At 37.4% G+C, this 20,473-nt stretch overlaps 1 protein-coding gene across 1 annotated transcript in view; it reads right to left on the bottom strand.

Moving 5' to 3' along the window:
• OTOGL (otogelin like) overlaps positions 1 to 19,214 on the bottom strand; it is a 90,722-nt gene extending 71,508 nt beyond the window's left edge. The window contains exons 1-14 of the mRNA XM_039703800.1: positions 19,136 to 19,214; positions 18,134 to 18,173; positions 16,997 to 17,045; positions 14,887 to 14,944; positions 13,098 to 13,196; positions 12,313 to 12,467; positions 9,535 to 9,656; positions 8,213 to 8,418; positions 5,315 to 5,442; positions 4,571 to 4,677; positions 2,256 to 2,362; positions 1,433 to 1,558; positions 618 to 726; positions 334 to 380 (exon numbers count right to left, since the gene is read on the bottom strand). Coding sequence (XP_039559734.1) covers positions 334 to 380; positions 618 to 726; positions 1,433 to 1,558; positions 2,256 to 2,362; positions 4,571 to 4,677; positions 5,315 to 5,442; positions 8,213 to 8,418; positions 9,535 to 9,656; positions 12,313 to 12,467; positions 13,098 to 13,196; positions 14,887 to 14,944; positions 16,997 to 17,045; positions 18,134 to 18,173; positions 19,136 to 19,214 — 1,432 coding nt within the window. The remainder of the gene's footprint in view (positions 1 to 333; positions 381 to 617; positions 727 to 1,432; positions 1,559 to 2,255; positions 2,363 to 4,570; positions 4,678 to 5,314; positions 5,443 to 8,212; positions 8,419 to 9,534; positions 9,657 to 12,312; positions 12,468 to 13,097; positions 13,197 to 14,886; positions 14,945 to 16,996; positions 17,046 to 18,133; positions 18,174 to 19,135) is intronic.
• Positions 19,215 to 20,473: the final 1,259 nt, after the last annotated feature.

The following is a 20,473-nucleotide window of genomic DNA, read 5'->3' as shown; positions in this document are numbered from 1 at the left end:
AGGAAATCCTTATACCTGGCCTAGGTACTGCACAGGCAATAAAAATACACCATCTGTGGCAAAAAACCACTAAGCATAAACAAGAGATAGAAAACAAGAGATGGATGTAGCACAGAGGTAGGGGAAGCACATGGGAAAAGGCAGGATGAGTATGATAAGGCAAATAACAGCATTATTCCAGCTGGCCCACAGCTACTGTCAATATCCACCTGCTTAATCTTCCTTCCTAAACTGGCAGCCAAAAGCCTTGGATCATATATGGTTCTGTTGTCTTCCGAAAAGTTTAACATTTTTTTGTTATGGAGTGAGAAAAGAGTAATGAAATACAAATACCTGGACAATCATGATCAGTGCAGTTCCAAATGCCACCAACACAAATACTAAAATGGAAAATCACAAAACAGAGTAATAATGTTCAGATTGTTAGCAAAATAAGTAGGTTTTGAGTTAATCAGTATGCCTTGATTTCACACAGAATAGCCTGTATATTTTAGCGATACACAGGCCTCAGACTATAAAACATACACAGTAACTATAATTTAAAACTTAAGTGTGACTATTTAAACTAACTGTGGACAGTAGTCCTTGAGAGATGAAACACACAGGCTTTCACATACCAGTTGCTACATTCTTGTTCAATTTTTGAGCCTACAGGGAAAGCAGTTCCATGATAAATACAAGGACAATTCGACAAAGAGATACAAGTTCCATTTTCCAGAATGAGACCTGTTGGAAAAGAAGTTAATTAATGAGATATAAAACAAATTAACCAACCCCAGATCACTGTTCTTCCCCCATCTGACTCAAACATTTTAATCTCCCTGGAGATGATGTTATCACAGTCTTAAACAAGGACCAGAAAAAACATTTGCCTGGTGAGTGCAGAGAGCTCAGACCTCAGCTCCCTAGTAAGTTGCCACTCTGAATCATTACTTTATGAAAAATGTCTGCCTTAAGCATGTAAAACTGTACAGACTCAAAAATAAAAATATCCTGAAATCTCACTGTCTTTAGTCTGTCTAGAACTAGGATAGTTCATAGTCCAGTAAATAATTTTTATCCCATACAGGTCTCAGAAACTTTGGTTTCTTGTACAGAGCATGGCACATTCTGTTTAAGCAAAATTTCTATAGATTTTTTTGAATAATTCAAATAAAGTAGACTAAATCTGTGCAATATCCTATTGTAGGAAGCACTAGTAACATCTCCAGATTTTAACTGATATTGCATGCTGAGACACCTTTGTATTCTAGATAAATGTTTATCACACAACAAAGGGAAGGATCACAGTGACAATAACAACATCTAGGGCAGAATTTACAGTATTCATAATTTTCAGGCATTAACTTTAACCACAATCTATTTAAACATCATTATGCTGTTGGATACTAGATTTACAGATATTTTTTGATATAACATTGACAATATTTACCATCTGGACAGTAACAGCCATCTAAACAATGCAGATTGCTGCCAAGACAATCCTTTTCAAATGTGCAAGTAGGTGGACAACAACTGATACAGTCACGGTGAACAAAGGTGTCTTCACACTTCTCAGCTAAAAAAAAATCCCATGGTATACTGAACATTAGTGCAATTTCTCTTTCCATGCTAGAAAATAATTTCTGTCAAATTAACATTGTGCAGCCCTTCTGGTATAGATAGGTAATCAGATCAAGTAAAATGGATGTTTTGGAAGAGTTTTAACTGATGAACTATAGTGAAGATCTTGTCAATATTTAAGTCTTTCTTTAGCAAATCCTTATATCATATGTCCAAAATAAGTTATAGCTTCTTGTGACATTCTGTGAATGTTTTCATATCTCAGCTAGTTCTAAGCCTTGTGCATGAGAATGGGCTGCAATTGATGGGTGGTAGTGATAACAAGAAGGAGCTGAATTAACTACGTTAATTCTGTTATAGGGCCAGTAGAGGCTGAGAGGTCTTCTGGGACAAAGAGCAACAATAAAACTCCACAGATGTTTGCTCTTTGTCCTAGAATATGATCAGCACACATGATGTTTCAAGAAATCCACAGAAACATGATTTTTTTATGGATCTAAATCATAGCAAAACGGAATTAAAATATTCCTCAAGCAAATAATTGACTTCATTGTTTGCCAGCAAGAGTGAAACTGTCTGATCAGCTTGAGTATCAGGTTTGAGTTCTACAAGGAAAAATGCTGTCAAGATGGAATATTTGAACTGAATGCATGGGATATTTCAAAGGTTGATGCTTTAATGAAGAGTCTTACTACAGGCAGGAAAGTCATCCCTCCAGTCCCGCACCGGGGACCCAGCGTGAGAACATGCTCTAGCGTACTCTGTCACTGCCCTGCAGTATGTTTCATCATCATCCACTCTGAAATGATAAAATAAGAGAATAATCAAGGAACACAAATCCCATCTAAAAATTTCTGCCATGTGACATGGCACAGATATTTCACACATAGTTGACACTAGGTCATAAAGTCACACAGGGAAAATATAAAAAGGAATGAGCTATACTGAATACCCCAGTATGGTTTTATCATTTGATCTCACTAAAAGGTATTTCATCTTAATATTACAACAATTAATAAAACCACTAATCTATTATTTTTAAAAAGAGCTGCTTGAAGTGAAAGAGCAACAGGACCTTTGCTTGAAGACAATGAACAACTCAACAGTCTCAAGTCCCCATCTCGGGCTTCTCCCTCCTGCATGATGTAGAAACTCTGACCTACACTTATAAAAGACATTCTGGTTCAAGTGAGAACTCTCGAGTTCAAGTCTCCAATTGCCCTGAACTTAGACAAGAAGAACCCTACTAGTGGACTCCTGACCTCGAGCTGAAGTTTTCAGAGCCAGAAGTATTGTCCACTGAATACTGTGGACAGGCTCAGGGCACCACAGCCTTGGGCAAAGACAAGATTTCTGCCTTAGTCTATACAGAAGAAGCTGTACAGTGCATTTTTACCAGAATCAAGTAAAAAGACATTAATTAATATTTAGGCAAGTTCAAATTTTATTCAGATGTAAGTCACATACAATGAAATACCACCAAACTTTTTTACTGTGAAAGTCAAACAACTCACAACATTTGCTGTGGAAGATCTGATGCCAAAATAAACTAGTCATAACATGACATTTCTATTATAAGCAAGCTTATGACAGATCAACTGAGTTTGCCCCTTAGCACACAGGATCATGCTTCCAAAATTAATCGTCTTAAGAATATGTTGTATTGTGTTTGTATTCTGCTTTCAACACATCTATTATCAAATCAAACACCACTACACTCTTTGTTAGTCTCTCTAACTCTCCTTATCTAATCCAATTAAATGGGTCTTAATAGAAAGAATACTTGGACTATACTATGGCCACACAAAAAACCTTCATAAACTGACACTAAGCTGCAAAAAGAGAGATCCTTTTACAAATAAAATAAGCCTAAATTAATGAATTTCTGAGACATAGAAACTTCAAGGTTTTTAACATTCATAAAATTCACGTCAACACACATCAGATTGTTCACAAAAACTCCAACCCTCCTTAACACCACAGCACTGACTCAAGTATCCTACTTGAAAAAAAAAAAAAAAAGGCTTTCATTATTCTTCAAAAGTTACAGTAAAGTAGCTTTTTTTCCTGAGTTACACAGAGACCATAGAGAGGCAACTCATCTCTTTTCTGAGCAACACCAGTGTTTGCCTACAATCACAAATTCTTCTATCTTGACTCTGTGGTAAATCAGAAAACTAAACATTCATCAAAAATTGAACTAACAAGTTTAATGGATTATACTGAGGGATCCTTATGTTTAGTCTTGTGATCCTTCCTGTTTGCTTTGATTAAACTGGTGATACTTTAAGAATTATATACTCTGGAAAAAATCCTCCTATTTCTGACAATTACTTCTTCATTTGAAAACCTTACCAAAAAGAACGTGGTGCATTGCCCAGTTATCTCTTCCATTACCGGAGTACAATTTTAACTTGAATGACTAGAATTAATTAGGATACCAGGTTGCCTACAATGCCAGCAGCTGAGGGGGTGCTACTCCCATCAAAGCAAATGAGTTCAATGTCTTTTGGCAGCTCTGAATTTAAGTAAATGGCACCATTTTGTAAAAATTCTACTAATTTGAATGACAGTGGTTACTCATAGAAAACCAGTCCAGCTGTGTCTGACAAATAGCTCAGCTCCTCCAGTATTGTTAATATTTCTTCCTAGTATCATCTCCACATCTCCAGTTCTGTTTCTGGGCCTCCAGATAAAAGTTTCGTGGGTTTTTTGTGATTAGCAACTCATCTTTTGTCATGAGTGACTCTCCATGAATTTACCTTACGCTTACTTTTGTAGTGTTTCCTGGAATCTGTGTAAGCCTTTAGTAATCAAAATATCCCTTGTCAGGCTGGTTCTATGCCCTTTGTTCCCACACAAATCACCCCTGAGAAACCCCATCTCTTTCATTTTGAACTTGGTTCTTCCCAACTTCCCTCAATGTTCTTTCATTCTGTTCCCACACAAAAGACTGAGCATTCATTTCATGTGTCAAGATTAAATACACAAGAATTCCAGTACTTACCTGCAAAGATCATTCATACAGCTTGAAATATAAGAATACGGATCTATACTTTCATGACAGCTGAGAAAAGGAAACTGTAGGAATATTTGGCACTTGAAGAATATGTCCTGTGCATTAAGGAGAATCAGTAACTGGAAGTTAGCCAATACTTTCTGAACAGGCATCACTCTCTTTAGCTTTGTTTCCCTAGTCTAAGGTCCTTTATAACCCCATTAAAATTTGAGCATGGTGCTGTCTGAATTTACTATTTATATCTCTTTCATTATTCTTCCTAAAATTTTTCCTCTGTGCCTAGGTCTGCTTGACTGCATGCTGGTCCTAAACCACCTGGAATGAAAAAGTGTGAAATGACAAAGAAAAGCATTTTGTGTCAATGCAGTAGCTGACCTGGCGACAATTTCTGCAGTATTTCACAATCACTAAAATAATGAGGTGCAAGATGCCAGAACTGGAAACTGAACCCAAGTTTAATGCAGTAATGAAGAGCTCTGCCAGCAGCCTGGTGCCACTTGGCACATCCGATCTGAGCCTTTGTACTTTTAAGCTAAACATATGAAGAACTTCAGGCACTCCCTAGCAACAGCCCTGATCTGAATGTTTCTCAAAGCCTCAATGCATTTAAGGCTTTTTCAACATCATGTGTATTGTTAGATTCTTGTACCATCAGTAGGCAGTGAACATTAAGAAAATACATATATACTTATACATGTATCTATGTATATACATAAAATATAATTAATTTACCTCAGTGGATTCTGCATTGGCTGAGCAAGGACTGGAAAAATCTGAGGCAGTAGGGACACAAACTATATCATCTGAGGCTTGCACAGCCCAGCTATTTGCAAATTCAGCAATGTCTTCTGTAGATTCACCTACTGCATAAAAACATGGGGAGAGCAACAATAAAAAATTGTCAAGACAAACGCATAAGACAGCTTTGAAAATTTTAGTAATTTTTCAATGTGTTCATTACCTCAATTACAGATTATTTCAGAGTAGGAGACATAAAGTAATATTTTCATTTTTTGTTACAGGATGTATTTTATACTACAATTAAATAAAAATTTTTGAAAAAATACATGAAAATATGTTGTCTTGGGTTACAGGATGTATTTTATACTACAATTAAATAAAAATTTTTGAAAAAATACATGGAAATATGTTGTCTTTTAAGTAAAATAACTGGTAATTTCATAACAGATACACAAATAATGACAAATGTAAGGCACTGAATACTTAAGAAAAAATGCATTTCTTTGAAGCAATTTAAGTCTCTTCATCATGTTTCAGAATGGTCAGTTAGGGCTATTATCTCCCTCCTTTTCTCTTATTGCAGAAAAGCCCTACAACACATAGGCACAAGATGCCCAGCTCTCCTCACAGCATGAGCACGGAAGAATGAATGAACAAGATGCATGACTGGAAGTCATGGCAACAGGCTTAGATACATGAACATACAAGAAGGTTGGCACTAAGAAAACAGACACAAAATTCCCATATACTTGCATCAAGAACTAAATATTGCATTTTCTCCACATTCTTCGTTAGGTTTAAAAGGGTATATTGCCTCCACTTTGAAGAACCTGACAGTAATTGTCTGTGTGATGGTAATCTACATCCCCGCATGGCTAGGAGACAGGATATTGAAATGAATATCAGCTAGAGGGGTTTTTTCACAGATCTGTACTATACAAAACTTAATCTAACTTCTAGCACAAGAGGTACAAAGTTGGACACAGCAATGTGGAAAGCCACAAACACACTAATGAAATACTTGGATCTCCAAAATAAATTACTATAATATCCCAACCATCATTCTGTTTTGCTTAAGAGTGAGGGAGACTTAAAATATTTCTTCCTCTCTGACAGAGTAGTTCTTTATGCAGAAAATCTTTCCCAAACACAAAAGGCTGGGATTTAATCTAGAAATGAACCTGTTGTTATAACTCTGATTCTACAAGAACATTAAAAATACTTTATGTACATTTTGACATGGCTTGAAAAAATTTCTAAGTCTTAAAAAAATACCACAAAATAAAATAATTGCCCTTGAAACAGTTCTATGCACAGATAGTCTTTCATATTAAAGCAATACAAAGATGGCATTAAAGGTGAAGATAAGGAAACAGAAAATGAGTTTGTTTTTAAACTGTACTTTGAAATGGTATATTATATGCTTCTCAGCAGCTTATTTATTTAAACATTACAAATAATGAGCATTTAGACTCTGGAAGACTCAGGATAGATGTAAGAGCTACCTTTACACTACTGAGGGAAGTAGTTTAACTGGGAGAGAGAAATCATTATATCAAATTATTGATAAGATTTAGGAATTCTTAGAAAAATGTTGCAGTTTGGAATGGATCTGAATTAGCAGTCTATTCTTGTGAAGATCTAAGAATGTCATGCTTTGTACTTTCAGAGTCAAGGCACTATGTTATACAACTGTTTCAAGATTAAAGTAACTCATTTGGCTCTCAGTTGTACACTGCAATAATGTTATCATTTCTGATAAAGAAAAATTCTAGATGAAAGGATCATGGTGAAAAAAATTAGCTCTGAAAATGAAGACAGGTATGAGCTGGAAATATTTTATAACAGATAATATATCTAAAGATACTGAAATTGTTGAATTTTAGAGATCATATGAATTCATTATTTCCTCAAAATATTCTTTTTCTCTATTATTACACATCAGCAAACTACATTGGTTATTAAACATGTAGTACTCTGGTGAGCAGAAGTTACTGCACAAAACTTACTGCTCTCATGGCAGAAAAGCTATGAAAAATGTATACTCATGTAGATTTTTAAAGACTCTGCAAAGATACATAGAGTAAGCATTCCTTCCCTAAGGAAGTTTAAAAGCTCCACTACCAACCATTTAAAAAAGGGAAAAAAAGTTTCTGTGGGATACCTTTTGTGCCTTAAGAACATGCAGAGCCATGGGACTAGATTCTCTCAGCAGTTAATGGTAACAGTAAGACAATCTTATTTTGTTTGTATAAGAGAGTGAGAAAAATCCTCCTATTTTCAAGCTTGTTCTTGTTTCAAGCTTCCCCCCCCATTAGTTGCAAGTAGTGCTAAAGTCCCCATGCAGTATTCCTACCTAGGCTACAGAATACAAGTTTAAAAATTCATCTCTGCCTCAGACACAGCACAAAGCATCTCCTCATCCTAGAGGGTAGTCAGAGGCCTTTAGTCCACCATACCCACAAGGAGATACAAGGAAATCCCAGGAAACAGCTTGGAAATTTACTTATTTTATCTAGGATTTTTATGATGCTGCTATAAAAGAATGACTCGAGATGGTGCTCTTCCCTCCATCTTTAAACACAGAGAAAACCATAAACATTTGTTTATGTATTTATTGTTTGAAGGCATTTTCATCAGCTAGCATAAACATACCCAAGTGCTTTGGTGAGGAAAAAGTTTAAATGCAAATATAAATACTTTCTTGAACTAGGACCTTTTCCCTTTCCATCTTTAATAATGAGGAGAAATAAAAGTAGAGCAGATATACTATTTTACTGAAATAACTGAAACAGGACTGCCTTTTTACAGCATTATATCTTTACAGCATTTTATTTAAAGTGAACATGGAAATTGTTCACACAAAGTAAGGGTAAGCTATTTACTTACTGTTTTGAACTATTAGGTCATCATATTTATTGCCATTAAAATTTCCACAAAGGCCACAAGGTTTTCCCTTATGATCTTCTGTCAGCTTAATATAAATACCAGAGTTTCCATCCCAAGCAAGAGAAAAGCCAAAGGTAGTCTTCACCAGAATATAGTCAGCCAGTCTCTCAATGAAAGCATTTCCAACTGTCTGAGGCAATATCAATCTGGAAAAATATAGTCTACATCAAAGATCTCATCTGAGATGAGGTTCATGCTAGAAAATAACCACATAAAACATCTCCTTCTAACTCAACAAACACCTTTTCCTGGGTGTACACAGTCACTCCATTCAATTCTTCATCATGTTTTTACTATCTTATATTTACTTCTCTATATCAACCATCAAGAATGAGTGCTTTCTGCTGCATACACCTATCAGTTGTATCAATTATAGGCTTGAAAGAATATTGCATCTTTGCTTTCAAAGCCTGGCACACTGCATTGAGGAATACTTGTGCTCACAAGCATGCTGCATTGGGCAAGGAACCACCAGCAGCCCTTCTGGGCACTGGGTCATCACTGGCTTAGACATCTGCAAAAGGAGGAACTTGCAGTACAGAAAACACCACCGACAAAAAAGTTGTACCTCTTCCTCCTCTGGTGAAAGACGACTGGACAATAATCAGCACAGATCTAATCACAGTCATCCAAAGTTGCTTCTGTTGGGTTGAACAGTATCACTGTAGCTACCACTCTCAGATACAAAGGGATGGCAAAAACACCTCAACAACTTTCTTAAAATTTCTGTACATTATCAACCAGTAAAATACACTTATTATAGCCTATGGGGCATCTTTTTACTTACAAAAAGGTTACCTCCAAGATATTTTGTGGAGTTTTTGCCCCAAAGGGCTTAAGATCTTTGTTTTAACCAATTCAGACTCATCTAGAAGAAGATCATGTCTTATATTAGCTATAGCTACAATGAATAAATAATGATTGCCTTGTTCAAAATGTCATCAGAATGCACCAGGGATTAGCTGGGACTGCCTGACACAGACTTGGTCTGTAACAAGAAGGAATGAATAATTGTTAGGTTACAGCTGAGAAGCTGAACACTGTAAAAGCAGGAAGTGTATTCTATCCTCACTCATGTATTACATCAGTGCTGTCACAGCTGCTCACACTAGAGCACTATCAGCCCAAATGCAGAACAGCAAGGGATCAATAAAGGTACAGATCAAATTATTTTATCTGGATCGTGTAAGAATCATCAGTTTCCCAAACTCCACCTTATCTTTTTGCAATAAAATATTAAAGCTCATCATTAGAACACTTACCTGATTCCATTTTTTCTTACTTCATGTCCTGAAATCATTATTTCTTCTTGGTTTGAAAAAAATAAGCTGATAGACCTATGACAAGTATATACTGAACCATAACAGTGAGGACTGTTATGAACCTTTGAGGGAAAAAATAGACACACAGTAAGAGTAAATGCTTGTCCTCAATAATTTTGCACCATTTTTATTAAATTGATATATGGTATTTTACATTTTTATGCTCTAGTTACTGAAAGAGCTTTAAAAATAAATAACTAGAATATTGTAAAGTCACAATTACAAAGATATGCAAAACTCAAAGTTCACACTACACAATACTACTGAGAAATACAAACCGTTTAATAGTGCATAGCATCACAAGCCAGTGGTCTAAAAACTGGATAAAGGAGTCAGGTATTTTACACTGACAAACTTCAGAGACACTGTAGTGAGCTAGCTTATAGAGGCCAAAGGTGGAGCTTGTTACCTGCACTGAAGAAACACCCCTACTTCTCTATTTCTAAAGATCTGATCCATAAAATAGGATTAGAAACCACACAGAACCTCAGTGTAAAAGCAGCACTCTCCTGCCAGCTGAGACTGGTGCAAGCTGAACTACAGCATGCCCTCCTGAACCACTCAGGATTTCTTGAGATTATGAAGTGCTCCTGCAGATTACAGAAGGCATCTAAGTTACATGGATCTGTTAAAATCCATTTTGCACTGGCTTTCCAGCCCTGCTAATGGAGAAAGGTAGACTCTTCTGAAGTGTGCTTCTCTCTAGTATACATATGAGCCAGGGGATTGGCTTAGTCACATATCAACTTATGTTGCTCAAATACAGTACTCTCAGGACTTGAAAACTGTGGCTTTGTGCTTCAGCAAAATTTACACCGTTTTCATTAATCTCAGGGGGAATGAGCCACCCAAACCTGAAGGATGTCCGATTGTGCTTCAAAAGCCCATGAGCGTATTTTAGACACCACTGAAGGGAGAGGGGAATGTGTTTTGAATCTTAGATGCCTATCATTACCCAGATTAAAATGTAGACAGAGTTTAGGTAACTCAAATATGACTTATGTTACTCTGTGTGTCATCATTCTCTGGGAATTTCATTACCAGTTTACTTGACAGTGCTGTTAAGCTAAATAAACTTGTAATTGGGAACATTTTACCAACATAGTGATGGAAGCTGTAAATGTAACTGTTTTGAAGAAAATATCTGTGAATAAACACATACAGTGCTCATGAATACTTGAACTAATCTTCCTTGACTGACACTAAATCTGGAAGTAAAAACCAGTTACTGTTTCTTTAGGTGAAATAAACTAGGTCAGGAAAAACATTAGGAGCTTTTACATATATAAAGATAATCATAATTAAAGACAACCTGAAAATTATTAGTCCTGGCAAATGGCTTCTACATAAGCTCATCCCAAGACAGAAACACAATAAAGGAAAATCAAAATAATTCTTATGTTTTCTTCTCCTCTTGAGGGGTGGATTATTAAAGCCAGAAGGACCATAATGTTAGGATTTGGCAAGGTTTTTGTCTCTCCATTGCCCAGTCTGTCTACAGTCTCACATTACTTATGACTTCGCTGAGTAAACATTTTCAGTTTTTAGTAAAACATGACATTTGTTCCAACAATTGAATAGAACCTTCCCTCTTTCCAGAGCCACTGGAATCCACTGACATATTGATTCCAGATTTTAATATAATCTTTGACTTTGCTGCAGCACTTTCTGAAAACCTTGAAGAGGTCACAGCTGCATATAGAATCCAAATAATTAAAATGAAATTGTGAAAGGCAGGTGTAACAGTGTCTGTCTGTCATTTGAGCAGGTAGAAATGGCAGTTTTAATGGTAGATTTATCCTCGCTAAGTGCGGTTATCTGAGGGAAGAAGAGCTCATCTGCTTATAGATGAAAAACAGTCCTCAGAGCAGAAATCAGTATCTAGATCTGCCCTCATGCCTATGACCACTGTAAGCATATGGGCTCAAAATGAGGACCCCTCTTGTCGCTTCTTCCCTTCCCAATCAGCACTGAATCCCAACCATTGTGAATAAGGTGATAGAATGGTCTTGTATCCTCTCCCCACAGTAACCACCAGCCTGACAAGCAGGGCATCTCTCTTCAAAGAGGGTATAGGTTTGAACTCTCCCTGACCCACAGTTATTAACCATGGATACTCAGCAATTTGAAGAAATTACTAAAAAGAGTGCCTTCCATACATAGGTGAAGATGAAAGCTTTTGAGCAGTTAATCTACTCTGCATGATGTAGAGGTAATCCAAAATTAAAATGCAAATTCCTAAAGGGGACAAGATGGGGAGCAAATCACATAGGCATGGGGAACAGATCCTCATAGTATGCCAATAGTGTAAATTAGGGCTTAGCACATTTGTGTTCCTCGCTATCAGGCAAGTGATAGATATTTGCACTTACTCAGCAACTCAGTATTTTTAAAAGCTGAAGTTTAATAAAGTTTCTGGGGTCTTGTTTAAGACCCACTTTTGTTCCGAGAAGGGAGAGAGTAGATATCCCATTAAGGATTGGAGGAGAAAGAAATACTATTTTTAATATACTGACTCTTTTGGTTATCATTTCATTAGTATTTTGAGTTACTGCATGTAAGTTTAGGCTTTTCCAGAAGTTTTCCACATTTCCACAGTTTTATATTTAAGCAATTAATGCCCAGTTTGGTACATTTATTGCCTCTCTACTTATTTTACTTACTTGTTTACTTTTGTTTACTTACATACTTATTTCTAGTGTATGTTTATATACTTACCCAAACAGTGTACTGAGGTTCCAGAGTACTGCAGTCTTTTGCAAATATATAGGAGCAATTCCCTGGGAAGTAGTAGTAGATGCCATCAAATGTTTCAAAACTATACTGTCCCCAGGATTTGCAAATCCCATCTCGATCCTTGCCAGTGTTAGGTACTGAAGAGAACACACTGAGTTTACAAGAAGCATGGTCGTCAAAAATTAGCAAGTACAAAAGATAAATTTACGCCTTCAACTTTAAATAAAGTCAGCACTCTTTTTAGTCTTAAGTCTGCAGTTCTAGCCATGTGCAATCATCATTAAGTTTTTATTTGCTTCAGTGGAGACATTTTAATTACAAGTAGAGGCAAGGGATTTGGATATTCTGCACATCCTGGAAGAAAATTCTTGTTGACCCCTACACACAGCAGATTCCAGAAACTAGTGTATTTATATAGTAGGTTTAATTTAATTCGCAATAAACCACTGCTTGTTAAAAGAAATGCAGTGGGTTTTGGTTTTTCAGATAACTTTTTAAAAAAACTGTCTGACTACTGATATACTAGACAATGGTCTATCTGTTATGGTATCTATATATCATTACAGCCCATGTGCTAGATGTAGGCATTTCTGATGTTTCTTTCTGTATGTCCCTAATGCACATAATTTTAATCCTCCTAGCTGGACAAATTAGAGTCCTCCTACAGAATAATCACAAATATGCTGGCAATAGAATTTTTTTCAAAATCTGTATCCTAAATCTCCCTGAAAGCTGACACTAAACTATTTTGGCCCAAAAAAACTTACCAATTTGGCACCTGCTTCCTTGAGCCTGAAATAACTGACAGTCACAGTCACCTGCCTCTGTGCAGGCTGCTCCATTCAGGCACTCCTGAGGACATGAACCTGCAAGCAAGCATTCCAAACTTTCGGAGATACAGTATTTTGCAAAGAGGCTGGGAGATCCCAGTTAAATCTTTTTATTGTTAAATCACAAGCTGCTATATTAGCTGAGAAAATTAACCAACAACTATCTCCATTTTTTAACATATGCTTAATTTAATTCTTCATGTTCCTTAGTTAAAAGAGAAGCAAGGTTCTCATTTGGTTTGAGACTTATAAACTAACAAAGGAGCAAAAGGTCAACCTCCTCCAAGCAAACAAAAGGTCAAGTTCCCATGTAAAGGAATCAAATCCCAGTCCTGCTGATCTCAAAATATACAGGACACAGATCATTCTAATTCACTAAATTCAGCATAATTATACATATATTCAGCTTCTCCCTGCTAAACATTATGGCAAAGGGTACATTCAGTTTATGAACAGGCCAGAATATATATTTTAGAGTCAAAACCAGTCTTAAACAATCTTCCCCACATTCTAAAAAAAAAGTCAGCTAAAAGGTTATTTCTGCTTCAGAGGTGACTGGAGTCAGAGACTTTATATTCCATGGGAATAGCTTGTTTTATGTTATAATTAGTAATTTTTTCCAGAAGCAGTTACATTAAATGGTTTTATAGTCTGTTTGAAAGCTATGACCTCTTTGTCATTTGCTAATCATTCATTGAGGTAGGTCTAAATTATCATTCCCCAAAAGTGGAGAAGAAAGCTAGTCCCAAAGCAAAACTTAATCAGTTTTTGCAGATAGTTTCTTCCCTTCTTGGAGTAGGATTAAAACTCACGTATATACAAATGCTTCCAATGTTGCTGATGGAGATTTAAAAAGCATCACAAAAGTCAGGAAGTAAATGAAATAAACAAGTCCTTCCACTCCCAATGAGGCACAGGAAAGCAGCTAGTGACATTAAATGGGAGAAAAAATGGGACCTTTACAGTAAAGGGACACAGAAGCTACCAGTGGTTAGGAATATAATCCGTCATTGTGAAAATTCCTTTCCATGCTTAGCTTTGAATTTTTTCCATTTAAGAACTGCTTTCCAGATATACATAGAGACTGTGAAAATACCAACAAAGCAAAAACTATTGTTTCAGTAACAGCACTAATGGGGAAATCTTTTGCTGTTTTTAGAATTTTGAGTTGTAAAATTGCATATATTCATTTACATAGAAAAATGCAAAAGAAGGCACCTGCCTAGGCATTTTCCAAGAAGGATACAAAAATTCCAACCAAAGTTGCCTACAGTGAACTTTTCTGTAAAACAATTTCTGTAACTTGAGCCTGCTTTACATGTTTGTCCAATGCTTAAATCCGTACAGGAGCAGCTTCATGCTCATTGCCTGAGTACTCCTTTCCCTTTGCACAAGCAGTTATAAGCCTCTCTGATATACCTACATCCTCTGACAAGGTCTGAAAAAAGTGGCAGAAATTAAAAATTGTAATAGAACTAAACTTTTAAAAAAAATCTCAAAAGATTGGCTTCCTTAGCTGTTCAGATTTGGTTGTAAAGCCCTATTTTGAAAGTACAATTTTAACAGTTTTTTTTTAATATATATTTAACATGAATAAAAAGAGAAAATGAAACAGAACAGAGTTTTGTAGTGTTATGAAGCAGAGGGCTTCCCCAGCCCATGGTAACACAGAAGAGGAAGGCAGCATTTTCATTCTCCTCCTGCAGGTGAGGGGCACAGCACTGACCTCCTGGTGGACTCCGCATCAGGGCCCCATGCTGGTGCAACAGAGAGGCAGATTGAACCTGTCAGAGAAACATAAAAGCAAAATCAGGGTGTTTGTGATTTACAAATTAATTGATAAAAGCTTGAAGCCTTGCACTCAAACACTGGGTTGGAACTTTAAATACAGAAGTGCAATTTGTATCTCAGCCAGCACATGGCACAGTCATAGGTGCTGCTGGAGGGATTGGCAGCCTGGGAAGAGGAAGCACAGTGGCTTTTGAGGAGACCAGGGAAAGATACAGCTGCCATGTAAGACCACTACTGGCTTCTCATCCATGCCCTCCAGCTCCACTGAATCACCAAGGTTCCACATGGGAAGTTTTACATTTACATTTGGAAGGAAAAGAAAGGGGAGAGAGTGCAATGTCCCTTTTTCACTTCACTCAAATGCCCACAGTTGAGCTCTGTCTACTGCTTCCACCCCTCCATGCTGCACCCAGATCTTCCCATTTTGGCCAGTCTAGCTGCAATGGATTTTGTGTTCTCAACATCCTTCAGAATTGCATTTTGTTCATCCCAAAAAAAAAGAGAAAGTAGATCTTCTTGACCTGCCTCCGGTTTAGGAACAGGGAGCCTCACACTATGAGGAAGCCCTGCAGCTGGCCCAGCACTCTGATATTGCAGCTTGTCACATCACATTTTCCCTTCCAAGAACTGATCCCATTCCAGACTGAAAGTACTCTGGGGCTTCTTCTCCCTACTGACTGGAAAGTTTACCGGGATTGAAGTGCTGAGTACTTAAATATTTCCTACTTACATTTATTCGTGGTCAGTTTAAATCCCTTCCTTTATAAATCTAGTCCTTTTGCTTAAATGGCTCTTCTTTCCTCTGTTTGTTATTTATATCTTATCTGATGTTCTATGAAAAAAACAGCTACCTTTCTGCAGTACCCACAGACTTAAGTGCCAGGCTTCAGCTGCACAACTAAGAAATTTTTTTAGTCTTTTCTTGTAAGCTAATTTCTTTCTTCCCTCCTGACTCCACTCATTCTCCGCATCATGAGTTTGAGCTGATGGGTCTCAAGTTAACAACACTGTGCAAGAAACATTTTAGGGTTAGTCTTGCCAACACCTCTTACAGCTCCCTTTTCCAAATGGAAATATGTTGTGGGATGCTTCTGAGTAGTACAATCTGTTTAAAATCAACCTGAAATAGATTTCATTGAATCACCACCTGGAAGGCCCTGCACCAAAATGATTCCTGGTGCCCATGGTCTATTGGTAGCTGCACCCTGGACAACAAGACCCATTTCCACTTTTTCTGACAGCGACTCCAAGCCGCTCACCTTACAAAAGCTGCTTTTGGCCTTTGAGCCATTTTGCAGTGTCCTTGGTGCAACAGCACCTCCCTGCTGAGGGCCCTCCGAGGACACCTCCAGTCCTGCTTCTCTCAGAGGCTCCATTACCCTCAGTGCAGTGTTTCACACCAGCTGCCTTTGACTCGCTAGTGGCACACACATCTCAAAGGGTCTTGCAGAAAACCACCCTGGTTCGGCCCACAGGCTCCCTGGAACACCCTGAGGCGGGACCGCCTCTGGTTTCCCGCCTACCCCCTCCAAAGGGGTTATAACCCTTGGCTGGGCTCCATAGCCAAGTGTGTACAAGAGGAGGAACAAGATTCCTCCATTTAGGATTAAATTTCAGCACAACATTGCTGGGATGAAGCTCTGAGGCAGCGTGGGGCCAGGGCAATGGGAACCAGGGCTGGGCCGGAGCCACCGGGGCACCATGTCCTGGAGGGAGCCTTGCCAGTGGCACAGCCATTGTGCTTCTCACAAACACAAACAGCTTTCCAGGTGTTGTTCATCCCCACAAAAGACAGAAACGCCCCGGCATTTCCCATGGTGTGTGTCAGTCAGCTTGGCAGGGTAGGTTACCTACTGGGTGCTTTGCTGAGGGAGAATGAAGGCATTAGGCCACGGCTCAGGTGGGGAGTAGCTGCTCCTCCTCACTGTCCTACTGTTACCGCAGCTCATCTCCCCACAAAGGGTCATTTGTAAGGATAGCAAAGGCCCAGAGCAGAAAAGGGAGGAGGGTTTCCCCACCCTCCTGCTTTTGGAGGTATAACCTACCTCGGCTGTTACAAGATCTCTTTTCTGTCGAGTTGCATTAGACTCAGTTCTGGAAGAAAACAAAAAGGATCTTGTATTATCAAAGGTCCCTGGAGCAACCTGAATAAGCAAGTCCCCAGAGAGAAGTGTTTCTCTCTGATTACCATCACTTTATCAAAGAGGTCTTTCTTGGGTTAACATTTAAAAAGGTGATTCTTTTTTCTTTTTTCTTTTTGTCAGTGTCTCATTTTACAGAATTGGGCGGCACTCCAATCTCTGCTTGGACAGGGAGGTACCTGGAGCTTTGGGGAGACATAAATAGGCAAAACAGACTTACACAACAGGATACAAAATTGTAAACCAGCTTCATATTTACTTCATGCTGCATGTCAGTGGCTACAAGTTCCCCAGAGTGTTGCTTGAATATACTCTGATGGTACTTTTGATAGCAAGAGATGACTCTCCAGCTGGAGCTGACTTTAATTTGTGATTGAGTTTAGAAACAAGGGCATCAAGCTATAAAACGCACTTAGTTCTATCAACACTTCATGATGGCATATCATTTGACATGCCTGTGTGTCCACTAGATGTATTACAAGTCATAAGACACACAAAGCTATGTCCAACTTGATGCTCCCATTGAAATTGATGGCATAGATCCCATTTAATTCAATGGGATCAGGAACATTGCCTAGTTTGGGTTTTGTTTGGATTTCAGCTTCTATGTGAAAATTAGTATTCAAAATGTTTATTTTAAGGCTGTATAGCACTTACTCTTCTGTGCTTCAAATAGCAGCTAGGATTTTATCATGCAGTTGAAACTGTAGATGGATACTCATTTAATGTATTTTTCCAGTCATGAAATCGTGATCTCATGCTGTTTTTGTTCCATTATTCCTCTAAGCTTTCTTAAGACCATAGAAGTATCATTTTTCATAAGGACCTCTGTTTTTCAAACAGAGGACCCATGCCCATTATGTAAATACTTGGGAAAGAGTTGTAAACATTCTGAAAGTGTGTTCTACATCCAATCTACATGTAGATGACATTTTACACATTGAATTCAAGACTATATTTTACTTTCTAACTTGCACTGCATTGCATTTGCTCATTCTTGTTCTGTTTGTAGGACTTGACAAATAAGGAATAAAAACTTACCTCAAAGTTCTTCTCAAAAGAGGAAGCTTGCAATAAGATCCTGTCAATTAAAAAAGTCACAAAGTTAAACATTTTTCTATACAACATCACTCTGCCCTTGGCAAGCAATGTCAAGATTAAAACAACATTATTGAATTTTAGGTTTTAAAAATCGTGAGTTTTCCAGGGCATCTTTGTACAAACTCTGTATCCAAGGAATGTAGCACTATATGCACTCCTTCCTAAGAATTTGATTCTCTCACACAATCTTTACCTGCAGGTTTTCATGGTTGTGGTTCCGGTACCTCCCACCATGAAGAAGGTAAAAGAGTTCATAGTTCTTAAGAAGCTCAGAATCAAAAAAATAGAAGAGGCAAACTGGTAAAATAGAACAGCTACTCAGAGCTTTCCAGAATCAAACCTCCAGAGTTATACTTTTCTGACTGTTGCTTGTTAGACTGAATTGTAAATAATTTTAAATGAGTCAATGCTTAAAACAAACCAGCAAATAAACAAAACCAAACAAAACCATAAAAAACATTTTTATATTATATTAGAAATCTTTATAATTGCAGCAAGGAAACTATATATAAGATCCAGTTGCATTATATAGTAAATAAGACAATTTCTATAACTAGAAGAGCAATTATTTACCCTAGCAGTCTAAAAACATTTAAACAAACTGCAGGTGCAGTCTATTCAAATAAAATCTTACCTCATTGAAAACCATTAAATGCTACTCATTCGACAATAACAGCAAGAAAGGCAAGAAAGTTAGACTTTGTTCATAGATAATTGTTTTCTAACAAATTTGGATTAAAAAAACGATGCTTGAAAAGAATTTATATTTTAGTTTCTGCACCTGTGAGAGAGAATGGTGATATATACTTGTTTAAATTGCATTTACAAATCCCAGCATGGTCAAAAAAAAATATAGTAAAAGAACTGGCTGTAATATTCAAATATTTAGAAAAATATTTGTAAAAATTAGTATTACTACAAAAAATAGAATAAAATTCTTACCTTGCAAAGTGGACAGCAGTGAATGAAGCAAGAATATACTCCACGGTATCATTAAACTGAGCTTTCCTACAATGTTCATTTCAGTATAAGTTGGAAAAAGGGAATTTATCCAAATCAGTGGCTTTGATTATAGGGCATCTTACCACTGTGAATTTCTACAGTGTGTTTAAATCCTTTAGAGGTTAGATAATTGGACTCATTACTTAAAATAATGCAATGCAAAAGAGGAAAAGAGCAGGAGACATCAAGCTTGGTAGCTACATACAGCTTCAGGAGCCTTGCGAGTGTTGCATACAACTTCCTGGCTGCATGTCTCTCATTAGCAATGCATGGTAGCTCCTCAGCACGGCCTGTATTAGTTACACTTCCACCAGACCTGCGAGTACTACTCCCCTGTTGAGTTGAATTGGCCCTTTATAACACAGCAGACAATGACAGAAATGTTGCCCTGTCATGGTGGTTTGAGAGATCCTTCTGTTGTCACACACCTTTGTGTGCATTGAGGCTTGTGCTGAGGGCTATTCTCTACTCCTTAGTAAAGCAAAATTTTTTTGCAAGACCCTGAAATAATACCACTGTATAATTATAGCTACATGGTTTTACATATTAACATATTAATGTTTTTTCTCTTTCCTGAAAGGAGGGAGATGAACTTCTATTAAATAATACATCCGGCTTTTTAAGAATATTCTGGATGCCTTTCTGGGTATAGTTTGCTTATAGCACAAAAGAAGACTTCTCAGAGGATAATTATATTTTGGTATTAATAAATCATGTTATGAAAACTTCAAATTAGGAAAAAGGAGAAAGAAGTCAACAGGGCCAAAGGGTTTAATTTCTAATTTTTTATTGAAATATAAAATCATAATTCTACCAGAATTTTAAATTATCATGCTTTAAAATAAAAGTATCTTACCTGCTTTACCATAATGGAATCAGAATCATTGAAAAGCACAGCTTTAATGACACTTATAATGCTACTCGAAATTGTTGCTGATCATTTTATTTTGCAAAGCCTATCTTCTGCCTATCCTCCATTCTTCCTAGGAGGTGCTTAGTGAGACCCTCTGAGCATGCTACAGAAGGTGTGGTTGGACCCACATAAAATTTAGAAGTTGATGATCTCTCTTGGGTAAAATGTTCTCCCACCCCTTCTTCTAGTCCTTTCTCTTTCCTGCTCCCCAGATGGACAAGAGAAAGCAAAAGAAAACTCAGCCTCTCCAAGCACAGACAAGGACAATACCCTGTGTCCACGCAGCAGCCAACAGCACTGGTGAAGGTTTGGGATCACTGATAGCACAAGGGTACTTATTGGAAACTGATGCATAACATTATGCC

The sequence above is a fragment of the Passer montanus genome, unplaced genomic scaffold (genome assembly GCF_014805655.1).
Source record: "Passer montanus isolate IOZ18808 unplaced genomic scaffold, ASM1480565v1 scaffold17, whole genome shotgun sequence".
Lineage (NCBI taxonomy): Eukaryota > Metazoa > Chordata > Aves > Passeriformes > Passeridae > Passer > Passer montanus.
Note: the sequence above shows the minus strand (reverse complement) of the source record. Positions and strands in the feature narration are given on the sequence as shown.